At 39.1% G+C, this 18,234-nt stretch overlaps 1 protein-coding gene across 3 annotated transcripts in view; it reads left to right on the plus strand.

Moving 5' to 3' along the window:
• Positions 1–18,234, plus strand: part of MEIS1 (Meis homeobox 1) — a 161,998-nt gene that overhangs the window by 87,480 nt on the left and 56,284 nt on the right. For all 3 annotated transcript variants that reach the window (XM_006170608.1, XM_006170607.2, XM_006170609.2), the window contains one exon: positions 1,479–1,624. In XM_006170608.1, coding sequence (XP_006170670.1) covers positions 1,479–1,624 — 146 coding nt within the window. The remainder of the gene's footprint in view (positions 1–1,478; positions 1,625–18,234) is intronic.

Here is an 18,234-nt window from a genome sequence, read left to right on the forward strand (position 1 = left end):
GAGGAGAAAGTGAGAAAGCAAGCTGCCAGGTCTGAGACTTGAAATGTGGTCAGCCATGTGGGAGTCCAGTACCATTAACCACCATGCCACCTGCCGCCCCTCCCACCCCAATGACTTATTTAACCCAGTGAATATGCTCTTGGTATATTTGTTACTTCATTTCTAAGACTGGCTATTAAAGTTCTTCTTTTGGGCCAAGATCAGCATAGCCATTTCCTTTCTTTTAAAGTTTATTTATTTATTTATTCCATGAGAGAGACAAAGAAGATCCCTCAACAGGGTCTTTACACTGCCCAGTCTACTGGCATATTCAAGGAAGTCCTGGGACATGAACCCAGGACCTTTCCCATGTGGATCCTGTTGGGTTATCACTGTACCACCACCTGGCCCCTCCACCTGTTTGTTTCTAAAACCTAATAGCTTTCAGAGGGAACTTTAACCCCCTGGAAGAGGATGACTGACAGAAGCTAAGCTAGTTTTAGTATAGTAGAGTTAGTTCAATGTTGTTTTGTCTTGATGCCAAGACACAAAATACCTACTTTCCATTTGTACCTTGTGGATTATTTTAGACAATGGATTATAAGACCTGAAATTCCATTCTTTTCCTCATCAAATGTAGCAGTATAAAAGGAATACCACATTTATTATTTCACTGTATCACAGAGGCAAAATACTCTCTAAAAGAAGTTTAAATGTCATACAAAAATCAATAGAAAAATAGGTCCATTATAGAGTAATATGTTTGCAGGAGACTAACCAGTGAGAAAAATCTTAATCTAGAAGAAATTATGAAAACTACCTGAATTATTAGTGTCATACAATTCTAATTTACTGTTAATCTAGCATTATTTTATTCTACTTAAATATTGTTTTCTAACTTAAAAAAACTATGTCAGAGGTTTTTCCCTTACTAAAGTTGATATTCTGTATTATAAGAAAAATTAACACTCTCTTCGAAGCATTGCTATGTCAAATTGCTTATGTGATGAATTACCCACCTTTCCCCATCCTAGTTTTAACTAGTCTTAAGATATAGCAGTTGTGGAAATAGCTGATATTTTAAATGCATCATCTCACAAGTTTACAACAGTGACTGTATATGGGACTTGAACACCCAGGCAGCCACAGCACCACGGCTAATGGCTGGGGACCCTAGTTACCCTTACTTGTCTTTAGCTATATGTATTGGAATGATTACCATGGCAACAAAGCCACTAAAGAGATTGGATATTTCCCTCCATTCCCTTTGACCTTTAGCACTGTTCTTTGGAAGACGTTCTTTAGACCTGCCAACTTTTGAACCTAGGCCTTGTTCTTTCTCTTTGTCTTGGAAAATAAATAAATAAATAAAAATAGTACCAAAGAAACTATTAATCATTTAAATTGCTCTTTTGGTTTTGTTTATATCCAAAGGCATTCTATTTGAATAAAGCATGTCAAGGTAGCATCAGTCAAAATTTGATTCACTATGTTTGCAGGTGATGGCTTGGACAACAGTGTAGCTTCCCCCAGCACAGGTGACGATGATGACCCTGATAAGGACAAAAAGCGTCACAAAAAGCGTGGCATCTTTCCCAAAGTAGCCACAAATATCATGAGGGCGTGGCTGTTCCAGCATCTAACAGTAAGTGGATTCTAAATGACATATGTAAACTAAATATGGACAATGAACCAGTTTTGATAGAAAAAAAAAATGATCCCTCTGGACTGGGAATATTTTAAAAATCACTGTGTTCCTACAGTTTTTACAAAGGTGTTAGTACTTGTTTCTTAGATACATACCCCATGTAAGGAGTTTTATTTGAAGTTGCTATTGCAATTTTGTTAACTTTCAGAAGTTATAAAGTTTAGGAGTTCATGTGCACTTGGGATTTTACATATCTATGTTAATGATCCTGCTTTTCTAAGTGTGACCCTTAAGTTCCTCAAACCGGCTCCCACGGAAAAGAAAGACAAACCCCAAAGAGAAAGACTTAATACCTTCTAGTGTTTCAGTGAACCTTTATAGCAAATGGTTCACGAACATTTAAATCAGTTACAATGGCAAGATGATCACATAATCTGCTTTTAAGTGGCTCAAATGCACTGGCTTCCATTACAAAACATTCATGTGAGTCAGAGCTCCACAGTGAAAGTTGTCCCTGTATTTAGAACTGTAAAGGAAAACAGCAATATAGAGTCAGTTCTTCCTGTGCAGTCCCTTGTGACTTTTCAAGCAGAGTAACAGTTTATATTGTCTGTGCAAGATTGCTGTTTTCACTGCAGGAATTCTCCTGGAGATGTGAGAAACTGGAGATTTGGGGCTTTATGCCACCAGGGGATTTATTTTGTTTGGTTATTGTTCTGAATGAATTTTGTGTTCAAAATATTTATGGTAATAATATTTTGGTGGATATTTTTATAAGTGCATACTGGTTTAATAAGATCTAAGAAGGAAGACAAAAATGAAAATTTGTGGATAAAATAATATTTTAAGAATCAGTAAAATTGTTGACCAGGGCTTTCAAAATTAGGGACAAAGGAGGAATTGAGACAGGTCTAGCATAGTTACATTGATGAATGAATGTTCAAGATACTAGACTTTTTTCCTGTCAGGAGAAAATTCTTTGTTACCATTTTTAGCCTAGTTCACTTTGTTTCAGGTTTTTGCTTTAAATATCAAAGTTAATTCTGTGTTGTCATATCTGTCTAGAGTTTGCTGACCCCCAGGCCCTGACTTACTTTGGAAGACATATTTCTCAGTGCAGTATTCTGGAACAGGGAGACAAACTCAGGGAAATCTGAAGGCCATGTTGGTTCTGCTTCTCTGGATAGAATTGTGCCTCTGCTAGCACATGAGGGTATAAATTAATCCAAATTTTCCAGTTCAGTGAATAAAATACAAACAGAGAACATCACGAAGAGCTCAACAGTAGTTTCCTTCCTTCTCTTCCAACATGATTCCAAATAGTCACTAGTCTATGCGGACAGTTTTTGAGTTGACTGCAGGGGTTAATGCGGAGAGTTAGTTGAAAATTTAAATTGTCATTGTAATTATGATTATATTATCCTAATATGCTTACCTGAAATCTGATTCAGGTACCATAACTTATATCACACTGGTTGCACAAATGTAGATATTTTGAGATCTCTCTTGTGCCAGTTCCCTATTGAGGATTATCAACTGCTACTGAACTGGAGGGGAGAGGGAAAGAAGACTAGGGTCCTGAGGGCATACCATGAGAAACAAAAAATGTGACATTTAAATGAGAAGTGACAATTGGTCAAAAGTATTAAGCAACTATGATGATATTTCGGCACCAGAGCTAACCAGCTAATCTGCTCTGGGGGGACGAGCTGGTTTGAGGGAATAAAATCAGGTTGACTCTGAAGTAACAACTAAACTCTGTTTCCTATACTAATACTGAGTGAATAGATTTCTTCAGCCCCTATATCAATCTGCTATGGAACTGTGTCTTTAATGAAGCTGGAGTGTCCTCTGAATGAAATATAATCATTTGTTCAGACAGTGTCAGGTGAGAGAAGCATGTTATTTTATTCATCCACCTGTTGTCCTGTTTTCCTGGATCTTACCACCCTTGTGAAGACCCTTACAAAAAGCTATATCATCTTCTTAAAAAAAAACAAAAAAACTTTCTAGTAATCAGCATGCTTCTACCTGCATTGCAATGTTTATGTGGATAGTGAAGTACTGGGACAATTGTAATAGAAATTATTCATGAACTCCCTGTTGTTTGTTTGTTTGTTTGTTTTGAGACCTGGCTTATTGTCTTTAGGTTAGGGGTCTTTGCTTGCTTGTGGCACTGCCCATTAGGGGATGCCTATCCATCCATGTCTCCTTGGGTTTCTGTGAGTGCTCATAGACATTGCCTCTTAGTTTTTGGTAGGTATGTCTACCTTCTTTACCCACTCCAATTCCATCTACTCCTATAGAAATACTGATGGTGACAGTGGTTTCTTAAAAGTTAATCGCTATTATAACATCATCTAAACAGACAAGTTAGGGGATCATCCGTTCTCTTTTCCCAGTGAGAAAGAGCTTCTTTGTCTTCTCTTAATTGCAAGAGTAAGTAGATTTACAGTTACAGGAAACACCTTTCTGCTCGTTTATTATCTTTTTTGAAGGAATGGTGTGAACTGCTTATGTAATATTTAGTCAGGAGCTAATTCTAGAATTTAAAGAGAAGTTTTATGTTGTTTGTCTAAATGTAACTACTGAAATCTCAGTACTGAACTTCTAGTAATTTATTTCAAGTTCTGAAAGATCTTTCAAGGATGTACAATTTATTTGTATAGAAGAAGACTATGTAGAAATTTTAAATAACATTATTGATTTGTGATTAGTGCAATTTATCCAAAAAACTCTTTCTGAAATCTTACCAAATATATTTTAAAAAGCAATTGAAATTTTGGCTAATTAAAACAATGTATTAATTTATTAGTAAGTAGTAAACTAACTTTTAAATGCCAAAAGATATGTTCAAAAACCTTATGTTCCTTTTTTGAAAGCAAATTGCTATTTTCTTTTTAAAGTAACTGGATCAATCCTTTCCTGGGATTTATTCAGTTTCAAAAATCTGCCATTGAAAGGGCTCTCAAGTGTTTGTGTGTTAGAGGAGTAGATTGGGCCCTGAATAAAAACCTTTCTGGATTTGCACCCTGGCTGCATGGGAAGAAAAATGTGCCGGTCGGTAGTTATCCACAGGTAGATTTAATCAGTAGCACGTTTTACTACTCCGAAGAGAGAACTAAAGCCTCATTCTTGGACTCTCAGTCTCTAGTAAGCTAAACTGGACATACTTGTGTATAATGAAAACAATAAAAGAAAAAGGAAACGAGTTTTAAACTTTGGTGATTATGGGGTAGAAGGAAATTTCAGTGAGGTGAAATCTCAGCTTAGATGTAGTTGAACATTTGCCAGTGCTGGTAAGTAGAGGTCTCTTAAAAGAAATTATTCCCTGGAACTGAAAAGAGTGACTGACATGATTTAGATAATAAGAGAATTGGAAAGAAAATAAAAGCATTTATTAATGGAAATGCTTGCATTTGCCTGAAAATAAATTATTGCAAATAATTAAAAAGTACTTAATATTGGTATATGAGTCCTAGCATGGTCACAGTCAGTTCAGGGCTGTATGTCACAGCAAAGTTTCTTTTTCCTTCTTGCACACTTTATTCTAACTGTTAAAACGTAGCCTCCTGGACCAGCCAGTGATGTGGTGGTTAAGGTGCTGGACTCCCACATGATCAACCGTGGTTCAAGTCCTGGACCCTGTTGCTAGAAAATCACGCCAAGCATGTGTGCATGTGTGTGCCTGCCCCAAATTGTGAGAGGAGAAATCGAAAAGAAGGGTTGCAGAGTGGCCATTTCCCATTGAGGGTGACTTCTAACTTTCCCTTACAGGGTCTCTCTGGCAAGTAAACATATCCTAAGGAAAAAACAAAACAAACAGAAAGTAACCTATATCATAGTGCTTAAACTGACTGTGTGTGCATAGTTTTTAAAAAATCATTTATTATTATTATTTTTTAATTTGACCAGAGAGAGAGAGAGGGATAGTGATAAAGCAAGCCTCCTGGCCCAGGACTTGAACCACAGTCAGTCATAGTCAGTCATGTACCAGTTCATTTGCTACCTAGTGTTAGAAAGATGCCCATCCAAGGGCTTAGTGAACATTAAGAAAAGGAATAAATGAAATGTTTAAGCTAAAAATCAAGGAGATGTTCCTTTTTTTGTTTTCTTACCCTATCATATTGCACTTTTGAATATAATCTAAATAGAAAAGCAGTTAATGCAGTTCTTATTTAAAATATGCAGTGACTATATTTTTCCTCATGGAGCTGTTGTGTACTTTAGGAATACTGATAGTTACAGTGAATGAAGGTAGTTAGAACACAAGCCTGCAGATTCAGTGGAAAAAAAAAATTCAAGGGTCAGTATTTGACATGGACCATAGAAAGGTCATCTTGAAGGTGAAATTTATTCCCATTTTCTCTGACTCCCCATCCTTTCTCTAACCTTGAGGATCTCATTAGGTCAGGCCTAGTTACTATGGAGATAAATTTTGTTTCTAAGTGAGATACACATATTTGCTTTGTTTTTGTTTTTATTTTCTTCTTCTTCTTCTTTTTTTTTTTTCTTTTGGCCAAATCTATGTCTTGATTTCTGATTTATAAGGCTTTCCTCTCATTGTGGATAAAGCCGATGTGAGGGGCTATAGAATCTTCCAGGTTGAGAATGGTGTTTCCATAGAAACACTATTAGATGAAAAGTGCCCTGCGGGTCCGCCACTCGAAGGATGGAGAAAGTGGAATTGAATTGGGAATTGAATGCACTAGAAGAGACAGATGTTGTTTCATTGGTTTTGCTTTTAGTAACAAGATCTGTTGGAGACACCTTAGTGTCATATCACTGCTTGCAATTTTGGAAGGATGACTCTCTAAACGTTATAAATGATTACAGTGAAAAAGTACTTCTAATTAGTATCCAGACAACCCATTCTGTTGGTTAAGGTTAATGAAAATCAATAGGCAGATAGAAGGTAGACACATAGGTAGGTAATAGAATTTTCTCCTCTCTCATTTCTATTTCTTTTTCTATCTATCACCTCTATACTTTGCTGGTTTTAACAGTGAACATTCTCATTGTGTCCTACTAGGTAGCATTCTTAAGCTACCTGTCTGAAAAGATACGGGGGCAAACCTGAGAGGATGATGGAGCTGGACAACCTGTACTTGCATTCTTGCCTGAAGTGTCAGTTAGGGTACTGCGACGTATCAGAGAAGGGCAGTATCTTCTTCAAGCTTGTCCTAACATACCTTTATTTTCTTGTGCCTGAGTCAAGGGAAGTGGTTATGGAGATTGTAGGTTAACTTTGATTCTTTTTTTCACTACCTATTATCTATACTTGAAAATAAGTATGAAGGAGAAGACATTTTTTTCTTTCAGATGTCCATGCACTGTACAAAGAAGTGACAGGCTTTTGTATATAAGATCTTCAGACTCCAAAAGATTATCTTTATAAGTTAATGTTTTTCCCCTTACAAATAGTTGTCATTTATCTTCATCACTAATCAGAACCAGGCTTTGCCGAAAGTAACTCAGGCTGGAATGACAAAACCCTCTATCTTAATTTTAACAGATTTTTGCTACTTTGAAGACAGAATATCTCAACTTTGACTACATAAGAACCCCATTTTTCACCCAAGTGGGAATCATCTGTCTCAGAAGGAAAATATAATTGATTATTTAATTACTTGAGGAGACTATTAGCATGTCCTAATTCTTCTGTGATATGCATCATATGAACTCTGGTTTAATAATGAAGCGAGTAGTTTCTAGATTCTGGGGCAACTGCCTTTTTCTTTCTCTTAGCTGGGTATTGAAATCCTAATGGGATGGGTGATGAATTTTCTTAGGTCAGGTAAACTGAAAAGGCTACAGCTGGAATTCTTCACCCAGAAGAATCGGAGTTAATACTAATGATCATTGTGAATTAGAAGATCAAAGGGGAAGCACCAGCCTGTTCTCCAAGTCGTTGCCCCAGAGGCCATTAGTGACCTGGCAAACCACTCTCCCAGCCGCTCACCCACCTCCTGCCCCTGGCCCCGGCCTTTCTTCCCCACTCTTAGTTATGCACCTCTGACCTGGGGTAATTACAGTCGGTTGATGAGGAGGCATAGGGGGTAAAAACAATCACAGTACAAACAAAAGTCCAACTTTAATATTGCCCATTTATCCAGGTACGTAGGACTCATAAGCTAGTGAGCTCTCACTCAGGCTCAGTGTTACTTTCCGGGTGTGATAGAAATTTTTGTGCTCAGTCAAAGAAGTAGTTGGTTCATTTCTCTGATAGTTGATGCCTATTATAAGGGTCTTTGGTATGGTCTGGCTGGCAATTTGTCAGGTTACTCTAAATTTTTTTTTTATTTCCAAGGCAAAAATAAAAATATGCAATAGTCTAGCTTTCTGGTATATTATTATTATTTATTCCTTCCATGAGAGATTAAGAGAACAAGAAAGAGGGACAGACATCTCTAACAGGTCCTAATGCCACGATCCACTCCCAGACCTAGCCAGCACTGGATTATGGGCACCTGTGTGCAGGGATACCTTGGGACACAAACCTGGGACCTTCCCACTTGGCCTCAGCATCACAGAGTGTTGTGTTACTGCTTTGCCACTATAGCTGGCCTCTGATATATTCTTAATGGGGCTAATTAAATACAGGATTATGTTCAAAGCAAAAGTGCCCACATAAGCACAATTTATTAAGTTGACAGTTACTGATGCACATAACTATTTTAATACTAGCCAGCCATTTATACTTCAAAGCATATATCAATATCATGTCTTCGTTTTATTCCAATTAGTGACAATATAGTTTTGAAGATAAAATATCAAAATCAGTTAATGAACATGCAACTTAAAATTGGAATACACATGTATATGTGTGAATATGTACATTTTTTAAAAAAAAACATACTCAATTCAACCCTTAGGAATATTATGTAATTTCATTGTGATTCTTTGCCTTCTCAGTGTTTAAGATGCCTAGTGATACCTTGCCTTAAAGTATGAAGTTTTGGGACCAGCAGTTAGCGTAATGGCTATGTCGCTGGACTCCCACGTAGTCGACCGCAGTTTGTGTCCCGGACCGGTGACTTAAACTCATGCTGGGCGCGTGTGCGTGCGTGTCCAAAATCCCGAGAGGAGAATGGAGGAGAAGGGATTGCGGCGTGGCCATCCCCCCTGGGGGGTGATTTCTTGCTTTCTATCTCTCTGTCTCTCTCTGTCTGTCTGGCGAGCGCACGCTCCCTATAGCAAAAACCTCTAAAAAAAAAAAGTATGAAGTTTTGGGGCCAGCAGTTGGTGTGGTAGTTAAAGGTGCTGGACTCCCACATGCTGACACAGTTTGAGTCCTGGACTTGTCAACTTGATTTCTCAATTTCTCTCTCTGTGTGTCTCTCTGGTGAGTGCATATGCCCGGTAGCAAATTTAAAAATGTTAGTAATGATAAATAAAAATTAAAAAATTATTTTTTGAGAGATTTTTGATACAGGGCGTGTGCGCTCACTAGAAAGACAAAGAAAGACAGAGAGACAGAAAGCGAGAAATTACTCCCCAAAGGGGATGGCCATACCACAGTCCCTTTTCCTCCATTCTCCTCTCGAGATCTTGGGCATGCACACACACATGCCCAGTGTGAGTTTAAGCCAACAGGTCCGGGACTCAAATTATGGTTGACTATGGGAGTCTAGTTACATAGCCATTATGCCAACTGTTGGGCTGATAAATGATTCTTTAAAAAAATAATTAAAAATAAAGTATTAAGTGGTATGGTGGTTAAGGCACTGGACACTCCCACATGGGTAACCATGGTTCGAGTCCCAGACCTGGTGGCTTTCTTATCTTCTCTCTCTCTCAAGGTGCTTGGGCATTTTTTGATAAGACAAATGAATGAATAAATAAAGTTAAATTAATAGTTCTTTTTTTTAAAAAAAAAGTATGAAGTTTTGATGGAGGAAAAAAAAATCAGTTTCATTTTAGAAAGGATTCCACCATTTTGTTTTGGTTGGTTGGTTGGTTATTATGCCAGCAAAAGTACATTTATATGTCTTAGAATTCAGGATACTTTGTTTGACTTAACTAGAAATATCTCCATCATCTCTCTCTTTCTGTGTGAGATGACTATGTGCGCACATATGTCCCAAGGTGCTTGGGCATTTTTTGATAAGACAAATCTCTGAACCCCTGCCATTACTACCAGTTTTAATTTTTAAATTTTTTTTGGAGAGATTTTTGCTATAGGGCGCGTGCGCTTGCCAGACAGACAGAGAGAGACAGAGAGACAGAAAGCAAGAAATCACCCCCCAGGGGGGATGGTCACACCGCAATCGCTTCTCCTCCATTCTCCTCTCGGGATCTTGGGCACGCACACACACGCGCCCGGCGTGAATTTTAAGCCACCGGGTCTGGGACGAGAACCATAGTCGACTACGTGGGAGTTCAGCGACATACCCATTACACTAACTGCTGGTCCTACTACCAGTTTTAGTGGGGAAAGCCAATCTATTTTACTTCTTTAATCCTCTAAATAGTTCAGGGTTCTAGTTTTTCTGCTTCTGCTGATGTGGGCCCATGCCAGAGGCCAACTAAATAGTGGGGACCACATGGCACTGGTCTGATGCTCAGGTCATGATCCAAGCTTACCTTCTGCATATGACTGTCATGTGGTAGCAAAAATTATGTTCTGAATACCCCAAGGTGGCCATGTGTAGATCCACATCAGAATGATGGCTCCTGACAAGAGTTCTAGTGAGTCAGTCTTGCTTGTCCCTCTGTCTGTGGGGTCCTGAGCCAGGTTAAGTTGGTTTGCTTCCCATGAGGACTGATGTTCATTTGCTTCAGTGTGTCAAGAGCTGTAGAGAGCTCTCCAGAATTCAGATAGGAGCCAACAGGTGGCATGGTGGTTAAGGTGCTGAATTCCTATATGCCTGACCACAGTTTGAGTCTCAGATCTGCTGGCCTGCTTTCTCACTTTCCTTTTCTCTTTGGTCAAATTAAAAATAAGATTGATAACAAAGTAAATAAAATAAATCATTCTTTAAATTTTTTATCTTTTCAAGAAGAACTCAGGTAAGGCACCTCTTTTTTGGTGGGCCAGTGGAGAGTGTTTGGAGGCACAGAAGCTGAAAGGGTTATGCCATGCAATTTTCCAATATTTTAAAGACCTCTGCCTCCTTGTTTTTCCTTGCCATTGTGAAACACCTTTACTCAGCAAATTGTAGCCCAAAAGCAAAGATCCCAAGTACAAAAGGTATTGCTCTACCTAAAGAAAAGTTAGACCTTCATAACTTGTTATAAATGCAAACAATCTAAATTAGTTTGTATTTAAATGATATTCAAAGGACTTGGTTTTATCATTTTTCAAAACCTTCTAAAATTGAGATCTTTTTTTTTGAGTTTGAATGACTGATGGCATTATCTCTTTAGGAGAAAAAGGAGGGGCAGTATATAAAAACTTAACCTCTTAAGTGTATTTGCTTTTCAGTCCTTAATATTCGAGGTGTTCTTTTTTTCAATCTGTTGTTACATTAACTTTGTTACTGGCATTCCAATACTGCCCACGTTCTATCACTTGTCCCATGACATGAGTGTCCCAGAGAATTCAGTGTCCTTGAAAAGTCTTGGGATGTCCAGAGGGCTAGAGGTATTTTTTTTTTAATAAAAACATTCATCCTAAGAAAGAGCATAAAGATAATTTCTACTACAGTTTATAGAAGTATAGGAATAATCTTATCTAGTTAAAGGAAAGTCAGTTTCCAAACTTCATGGGAAAGAAATTCCACAAAAATGACTCAATTTCATTTTTTTTTTTTTTGAGAGGTTTTTGTTTTAGGGGGCATGCGCTCGCCAGAAAGAGAGAGAGAGAGAAAGAGCGAGCGAGAAATCACCCCACAGGGGGGATGGCCATGCCTCACTCCCTTCTCCTCCATTCTTCTTTTGGGATCTTGAGCATGCATGCACACACACCTGGCGTGAGTTTAAGCCACTGGGTCCAGGACTTGAGCCGCAGCCGACTACATGGGAGTCTAGCAGCATAGCCATTATGTTAACTGCTGGTCCCAACTCAATTTCATTTTAAAAATACATAAAATGGGACCAGCAGGTGGTGTGGTGGTTAAGGTGCTGGACACACCCACATGGCCGATCACAGTACAAGTCCTGGACCTGGTGGCTTGCTTTCCCACTTTCTCTTCCTCTCTCTCTGTCTCTCTCTAGTCAAGTTAAAATAAATGAATGAATAAATAAAAAAGAAAATACATAAAATGATCTCCTGCCCACACGGTATTACTTTTACCATGTTTTTAAAAATTGGCCTATTGGAGCCAGAGGTAGCATGGCGATTAGGAACCCATGTGGCTGGCTATGAGGTTTGAATCCTGACCTGGAGGCTGGAAATCACACCAGGTGTGTGTGTACATATGCCCAAAAGCCCCAAGAGAAGACTGGAAGAAAAGGGATTGCTTTGTGACCATTCCCCCTGGAAAATTATTGATTTGCCTCTGTCTCTCTCTGGTGAGTACACAAGCCCTATAGCAAAAATTAATAAATTAATAACCTAAAAAAATTTGGCCTATTAGTTGTTTGGCTATTTAGACATTGGATCATTCTGTCCTTTTAGCTGCTGAAGAAAAAAATTGATCAAATGGATAAAATTACCTCTGTGGTGCTTTATAGTTTAATATTTCCACATACATTAGATTCTTAAAACAGGCAGGATGACAAAAATGGAGTTTGGAAATGTTAATGATTTTTCTCAAGGTCAAGAGCTAGGAACTGGCTGAGCTCAAACCAGGATCTCCTGACTTGAAACTCCATGTGCTTTCCACCACGTTGCTTCTCAAAAGCAGAGCAAACCAAAGCGCATTGTGGGAGTTCAATGGTGTAATTATAATCTCATTGCATGAGCTAGCTAATTAATGTTTTTTCAAAAATAAAAAAGATATGAGCCAGAAGGTTTGGCAATAAAACCTACATCATGTCATCCGATGGTTGTTAGCAACTAAGGATCTAGGATGGTCTTTTTCTAGCTGGGTTTTCTTTTCCAGATATAGGTACCCTTTGGAAAGGCTTGTAACAATCTTAATATCTCTGCATTGTTAGAATTTCAGATTTTAAACATTCTGTAACCATTCCTCCTTTTTTATAGAAATATGTAAATCTCTACCCATGTCTATTACTAACAATGTCTGATAGTGGTTTGGGGGTGAAGAATCTCTCCTCATGCAAATCCTAACTAAACCTTCTAACACAGAATTTAGCTCCTTGAAGATTTTTTTGCCTGTCACGTGGCCAGGACGCCAAAGAGCTATGTCTTTAATTTGCTTTATGGAGATAGAGGAAACTGCTTATGCAGCCCCGATTACTCTTGAAACTACAATCCAACTGTCGTTTCTCAGCAAAGAAGGCTGCTAAACCCTGGAGAATTAAGCTGCCGCTCTGGGGTATGACACCGAGGGCTGATCATTTTAAAGCTAGTAATAACCAGAATCCTAAAATTCTTATGAATAAAATGTAATTTTAGTAATGTTTCCATAAACAGTGGTAATGGTGGCATTTTAGTAGGCAGTGACATTAGTCACATCGAAATTGCACCACATTGGCTTTTAAATTACTCCACCTGTCTGGATGAATAGAATTTTCAGTGTAAAAGCAGAGAGACAGCTGCTGCTAATGTCTCCTTCTCCCCGTGCAGATAATGCTGGCAAATCTACATGCATAAAGGACTGGCTTGTGATGTAAAACGGTACCTGACCCCGCTGGCTCCTGAGCTACAAAGCAATACCTTTAATTACCAGTGGCTGTGTTTAGTTGTTGATATAAAAATGTCAGCTTCCAGGAGTGTAACCTCAGGTTCACTCCCTCTGGTAATGTCACCCACTGTACACTTTTTTCCTTCCACCCACATCCGTAGTGCAGTGGGCAAGTATTTATCTTGATGTGTTTCAAAAACATGCAAGGCATTAATACTTAAAAGGAACACACCTAATACTGTATGAACTTGATGGATGATCTTTCCGTTTGAGGACTTTTAAAGATTAGTGGAATTTGGTTCCTCCTTTCTAGCCAGAATAGAAATATGGCACGCTGTTTAGACCTTCAAAGGGCTTAGCATCATTCATCTAATACAAATACACGTTCTTATGTGAGGATCACGGGCAGTTATTGCATAGAGCGGAAAGCCTAAAGAATCGCGGAGCTTGAGAATATCAAATTCTTTCCTATGTGGCCATGTGTCCTGCTGATAGATGATGAAGTTTACTTTCTGGAAAAGCCCGCCCGTGTGCTTCGCCTTTGGCTATGGTCTCTCGTAGCAGCTCCGTTGCAATGAGAATGGGCCAGGCAAGAGCTTGCTCCCATTTGAGATGTCTGATGCCAACCACGTATTGGGTGACATGGTAAATAGGAGATATCCTTGTCTAGCTCATTTGCAGGCATTCTTTTTGACTTCTTTCACACAACTGGTGTTTTCGTGTTTAATTTAACAAGGAATGAGTAGTAAATGAAAGCTGCTGCCTGAAATCCCACTGTGAGCGTGTTTTGCACTTGCCTCCCCAGTGACAAGGCAATTTGTGAAATTACGTGATGGAGTAATTAGATGAAGCCAGGGCTCCTGATTGTTGCCATGCATATGTGGCGCGGGTATGTTGGGAAGAGGGAGGGGGAGAAAAAAATAGATTATTACTCTGGCAAGTTGGCTCAAAGCTTCTTCATTTATTTGTAAACAGAATATTTAGTGACCGCATAGGAAGTAGCTGTAATCACCAGCTCATAAAGAAACCACAGCAGAGCTTTTGGATTTTTGCAGAGTGCTCATGTAAAATTTAAGCTGGGAGGCAGAATCCCTGTTAATGTAATTAGGATCTAATTTACCACCCTTTGCACACAGATGTAATAATGTCTAGATATTTATTCTATCTTTAAGCACGTTACGTATACCTCAGTGCAGCAGTTACGGAGCAGAAACAGGTGTGTGCACGTTCCTAATTCGTTTTTACACTGTAAACACATAGCGATTGAAGGGAAATATTTACCAAAAATGAGGGGAAGGAATGTCTGCAAATGAGGCAGTAATGGACAGTTGCCCTTTATGTACTGATGGATTTCTCAATGGTTAAGTAAATTAAAGCAAATGCTAGAAAAATCAATAGGCCAGCATAGTCTTGGTTTTGCCTCATAGACTTCAGGACAGAATGACAGATGTGGTGTCTATGACCCATTTAAGTATTAATGCTTGAAAAACTGCTTCTGCATGCAAGCTTGTAGGCTTAGAAACATTCTGCTATATTACATTACAGACAATAATATTTTTAAGTATATGTGGAATTTATATGTTTCAGTTAGGTTGTTCTTATGTGTTACATTTAGACTGGAAGATTAGTTGCTTAGTTGTTGCAGTAGTACCATAAATCAGATTTGAATGTTCCCACATGGAAACATCTTCATAAGGCGTCGTTGGAAGGTGAAGATGATGTATTTTGAGCTGACGTGTATGGCGAAGTGAATATGCTCAATAACACTCTATGTGGAAACTAAATTAAATTTAATTAAGGAGTAGATGCTCAGAGCCTTTGGAAAAATCTGCAAAATAGCATTCAAATGTGGCATTATAATTCAGTTAATCTCCAGGGCTACAAATGCTGTATTTCACGTTTGAACTAACAGGAGTAACATGTCCCATAGGTTGACTGCCACGGCACACGGATGTTAGGGCTGTTCTACTGTTCTAAGGCATAGGTAGTGACCTCTGAGAATGAATAGGCAGGCTTTGGGGTAACACCAGTGTTAGTTTTCCCACCCGTTGTTCCCATTGCCAAAAATTTATTACCGACCCTAAGAGAAATAGTTTAAATTCGGATATAATGGTTTATTGACTATGGAGACAGCAAGTCCAACTGTACTTGAGTGTCAGAGACTAAAGCTGGTTTTCACAACCAAAATAAGATGGAAGGTGGAAGTTATCCTGGCCCTTTGAAGGAAAAGGTGCCCTTTTTTTAAAAAAAAAAAGAAAGCTGAGCTGGTTTGAAGTGTCCTGTTTACCTTCTTATGCTGACTGAACTTAGTAATTGCTCAACTTCCTTCTTTACTCATGACAAAGCAGACATGGTACAGCCTCCCTCTAGATTTTGAAAACCAGCCTATAAAAGTGATACTATCTATGCTAGGGCCAGCAGATAGTATGGTGGTTAAGGCACTGAAATCCCACATGGCCCACCATGGTTTGATCCCTGAACTTGGAGGTTCTCCCTCTCTCTCTCTCTCTCTTTCTCTCCATGGTTTGATTCCTGAACCTGGAGGTTCTCCCTCTCTCTCTTTCTCTCTCTTTCTCTCTCTAGTGGGGACATGTGCCCTTTAACAAATTAAAAAATACATAAATAAAATGAAATAAATCTTAAAGGTGATATGCTAAATCAAATCATTGAAAATATTGCTAGATTGATATGAGGGAGAGAAATAGGTGATTGTTTAGGTTCCAAATAGAAGATATTTTCTTCACTTTCATTTTCATACAGCATAGCACTAACACAGCATTCCTCTGAATTTGTGTCACAAGACTTAACAATATGCACATTTCATGATCCACTGAGGTGAAAGAGTAACTTTAGAGGGGGCTGGCAGGTGGCATGGTGATTAAAGGTGCTGGACTCCCATATGGCCAACCACAGTTGGAGTCCCAAGCCTGGTAGCTTTCTTTCTTTCTCTCTCTCTTACTCTCTTACTCTGTCCCTCTCTGGTCAAAATTAAAAATATATAAATAAAGTTAAATAATTCATTAAAATAAAAAGAGTAACTTTAGAAAAATAAGAATCTACCATCTAAAAAAATGAAAATTACTATAGAATTGAAGATTCTTTTGCTTATTTTAGAGCAGTGCTCCTTAACATTTAGTATGCATTTATATCATCTGGGATCTGGGGAGCTTTCGTAAAATGTTGACTCTGATCCAGAGGCCTGGGGCCTGAGATCCTGCGTTTCTAACCAGCTCCCAGTATGGAGCGGGATGATGCTGCTGGCCTGGAAACCCCACTGTGCAAAGCAGAGATCTGCAGAACACAGCAAGGTGACATACTTTAAATGAAAATATGACCTTTATTTTCTCTCATTTCGAAACTTGACCCATTGTTACTATCATCTTTGTTAAAGTGTTTTGTTTTCCCTCTGCTAGCTTTTTGTTCTTTTTCAGCCTGTAAAAACTTTCCTTTAAGTAGCAGAGTTTTCTTTAGGTCTCTCCTTCTGGTAGGGGCTGTGCAGAAAGGCAAACAGTTCCTCCTGGGCTTGTCGACAGTCCCTTCGTGTGTTGGAGGTGGGTGAAAGGTAGTTCTGAAGGTCGTGTGTTACTGCACGCTGGCGTTCACCCCCACCTAGCTTTAGTACTCTGGTGTCGCCACGCAGTGATGGGAGTTCATCGTGAGTGTGAGCAGGGCGTAGCAGTTGTGCGGGCTCCCGGTTCCTGTTCTCACCCTACAGATCTGATAGCCTTTGTCAGTAGGAAAGTAACAGAATCACTAACTTCAGAAAGAATACATGCATTTGAGGGAGAAACGTGTTCGTGCCTAGTACTTCTTGCCAACTGAATGTCTGCTCCAGGAAATCCTTTTGTATTTCTCCTGCCTTGTGTACTTTATCTGCCAAGGGCACTGTCTCTCTCGAATTTCACGGCATCCTCGAAGGTGAATTTGTTTTCAAAAGTGAGCCTCTGAAAAGTCTATTCCCTCTAGTTTGGCTAAGATCTAAGGAATTATTATAAGTAGCACATACCTATTAATCATTGCTTAGCAGGTAAATTCTCCCACTCATTAGAGTTCACATGCTGCATGTAGTTTCTTGAAATTAGGTCATTTATTTTGGTCTAAGTCACTGAGGATCAAAGGTCATGAGGAATCCAAAAGCCATTAGTCAGGGTTCTTTTCTGGACCCCTTAGATGTCATTGTACGAGTCACCCATGGCAGCCTGGGCCTGCCCTGCTGTCAGGGAGCTGGCAGGGTGCCTACTTTATTTCCAGTTTGCATAGATAAAAAGCAGAGCAGCCACTCTTGGAATCACTATAAAAATAAGCTTACATAAAATCTCCATTTGAAATACAGTATGTGTGTGCCCCTGCCTGCGTTCTCTTAGGGAAGCCATGGGACCTAGAAATCAACATTAGGGAGAGAGGCATCCATTCCATGGCACTGTGGATTTTTCTTTGTTTTGGTGTAGGCTTTTATAATTCACTGTGAATTAGTGAAGACCAGATTTTCACAAAGAATTATCATGGCAAGCCAAGCATTTTTATTTGCTAATACAAGATAAAAATGAAGGCATCACTTTAACCCTGCTCAGCTAGTAATACATATAGGTATATATTGCCATCCCTTCTTGATCCCATTGAAGGATGTTTGGTAGTGATGGTTTATGTTGTACCAGGGCGGTGAGCAGGAGCTGTAGCCAGGTCAATTCATCTGCTTTCCCCATTGAGCCCTGTAAGTCTCAGGCCCACACCTTGCAGTGAAAACATCATCAATTACCAAGACCACAGGAGCCTAGAACTTATGCCCTGAAAGGTGTTCATATTGGAACAGAAGCCAGAGGCACTCAACAGTCGTCACTGGAGTGTTCAGGAGACATTGTGTAAATTGGGGGGGGGGGGGGAATTCCCAGGGGGGAAAAAAAAAGTCAAGAAAAA

This window comes from Tupaia chinensis, unplaced genomic scaffold, assembly GCF_000334495.1.
Source record: "Tupaia chinensis unplaced genomic scaffold, TupChi_1.0 Scaffold148723_1, whole genome shotgun sequence".
In the NCBI taxonomy this organism is placed as follows: Eukaryota; Metazoa; Chordata; class Mammalia; order Scandentia; family Tupaiidae; genus Tupaia; species Tupaia belangeri.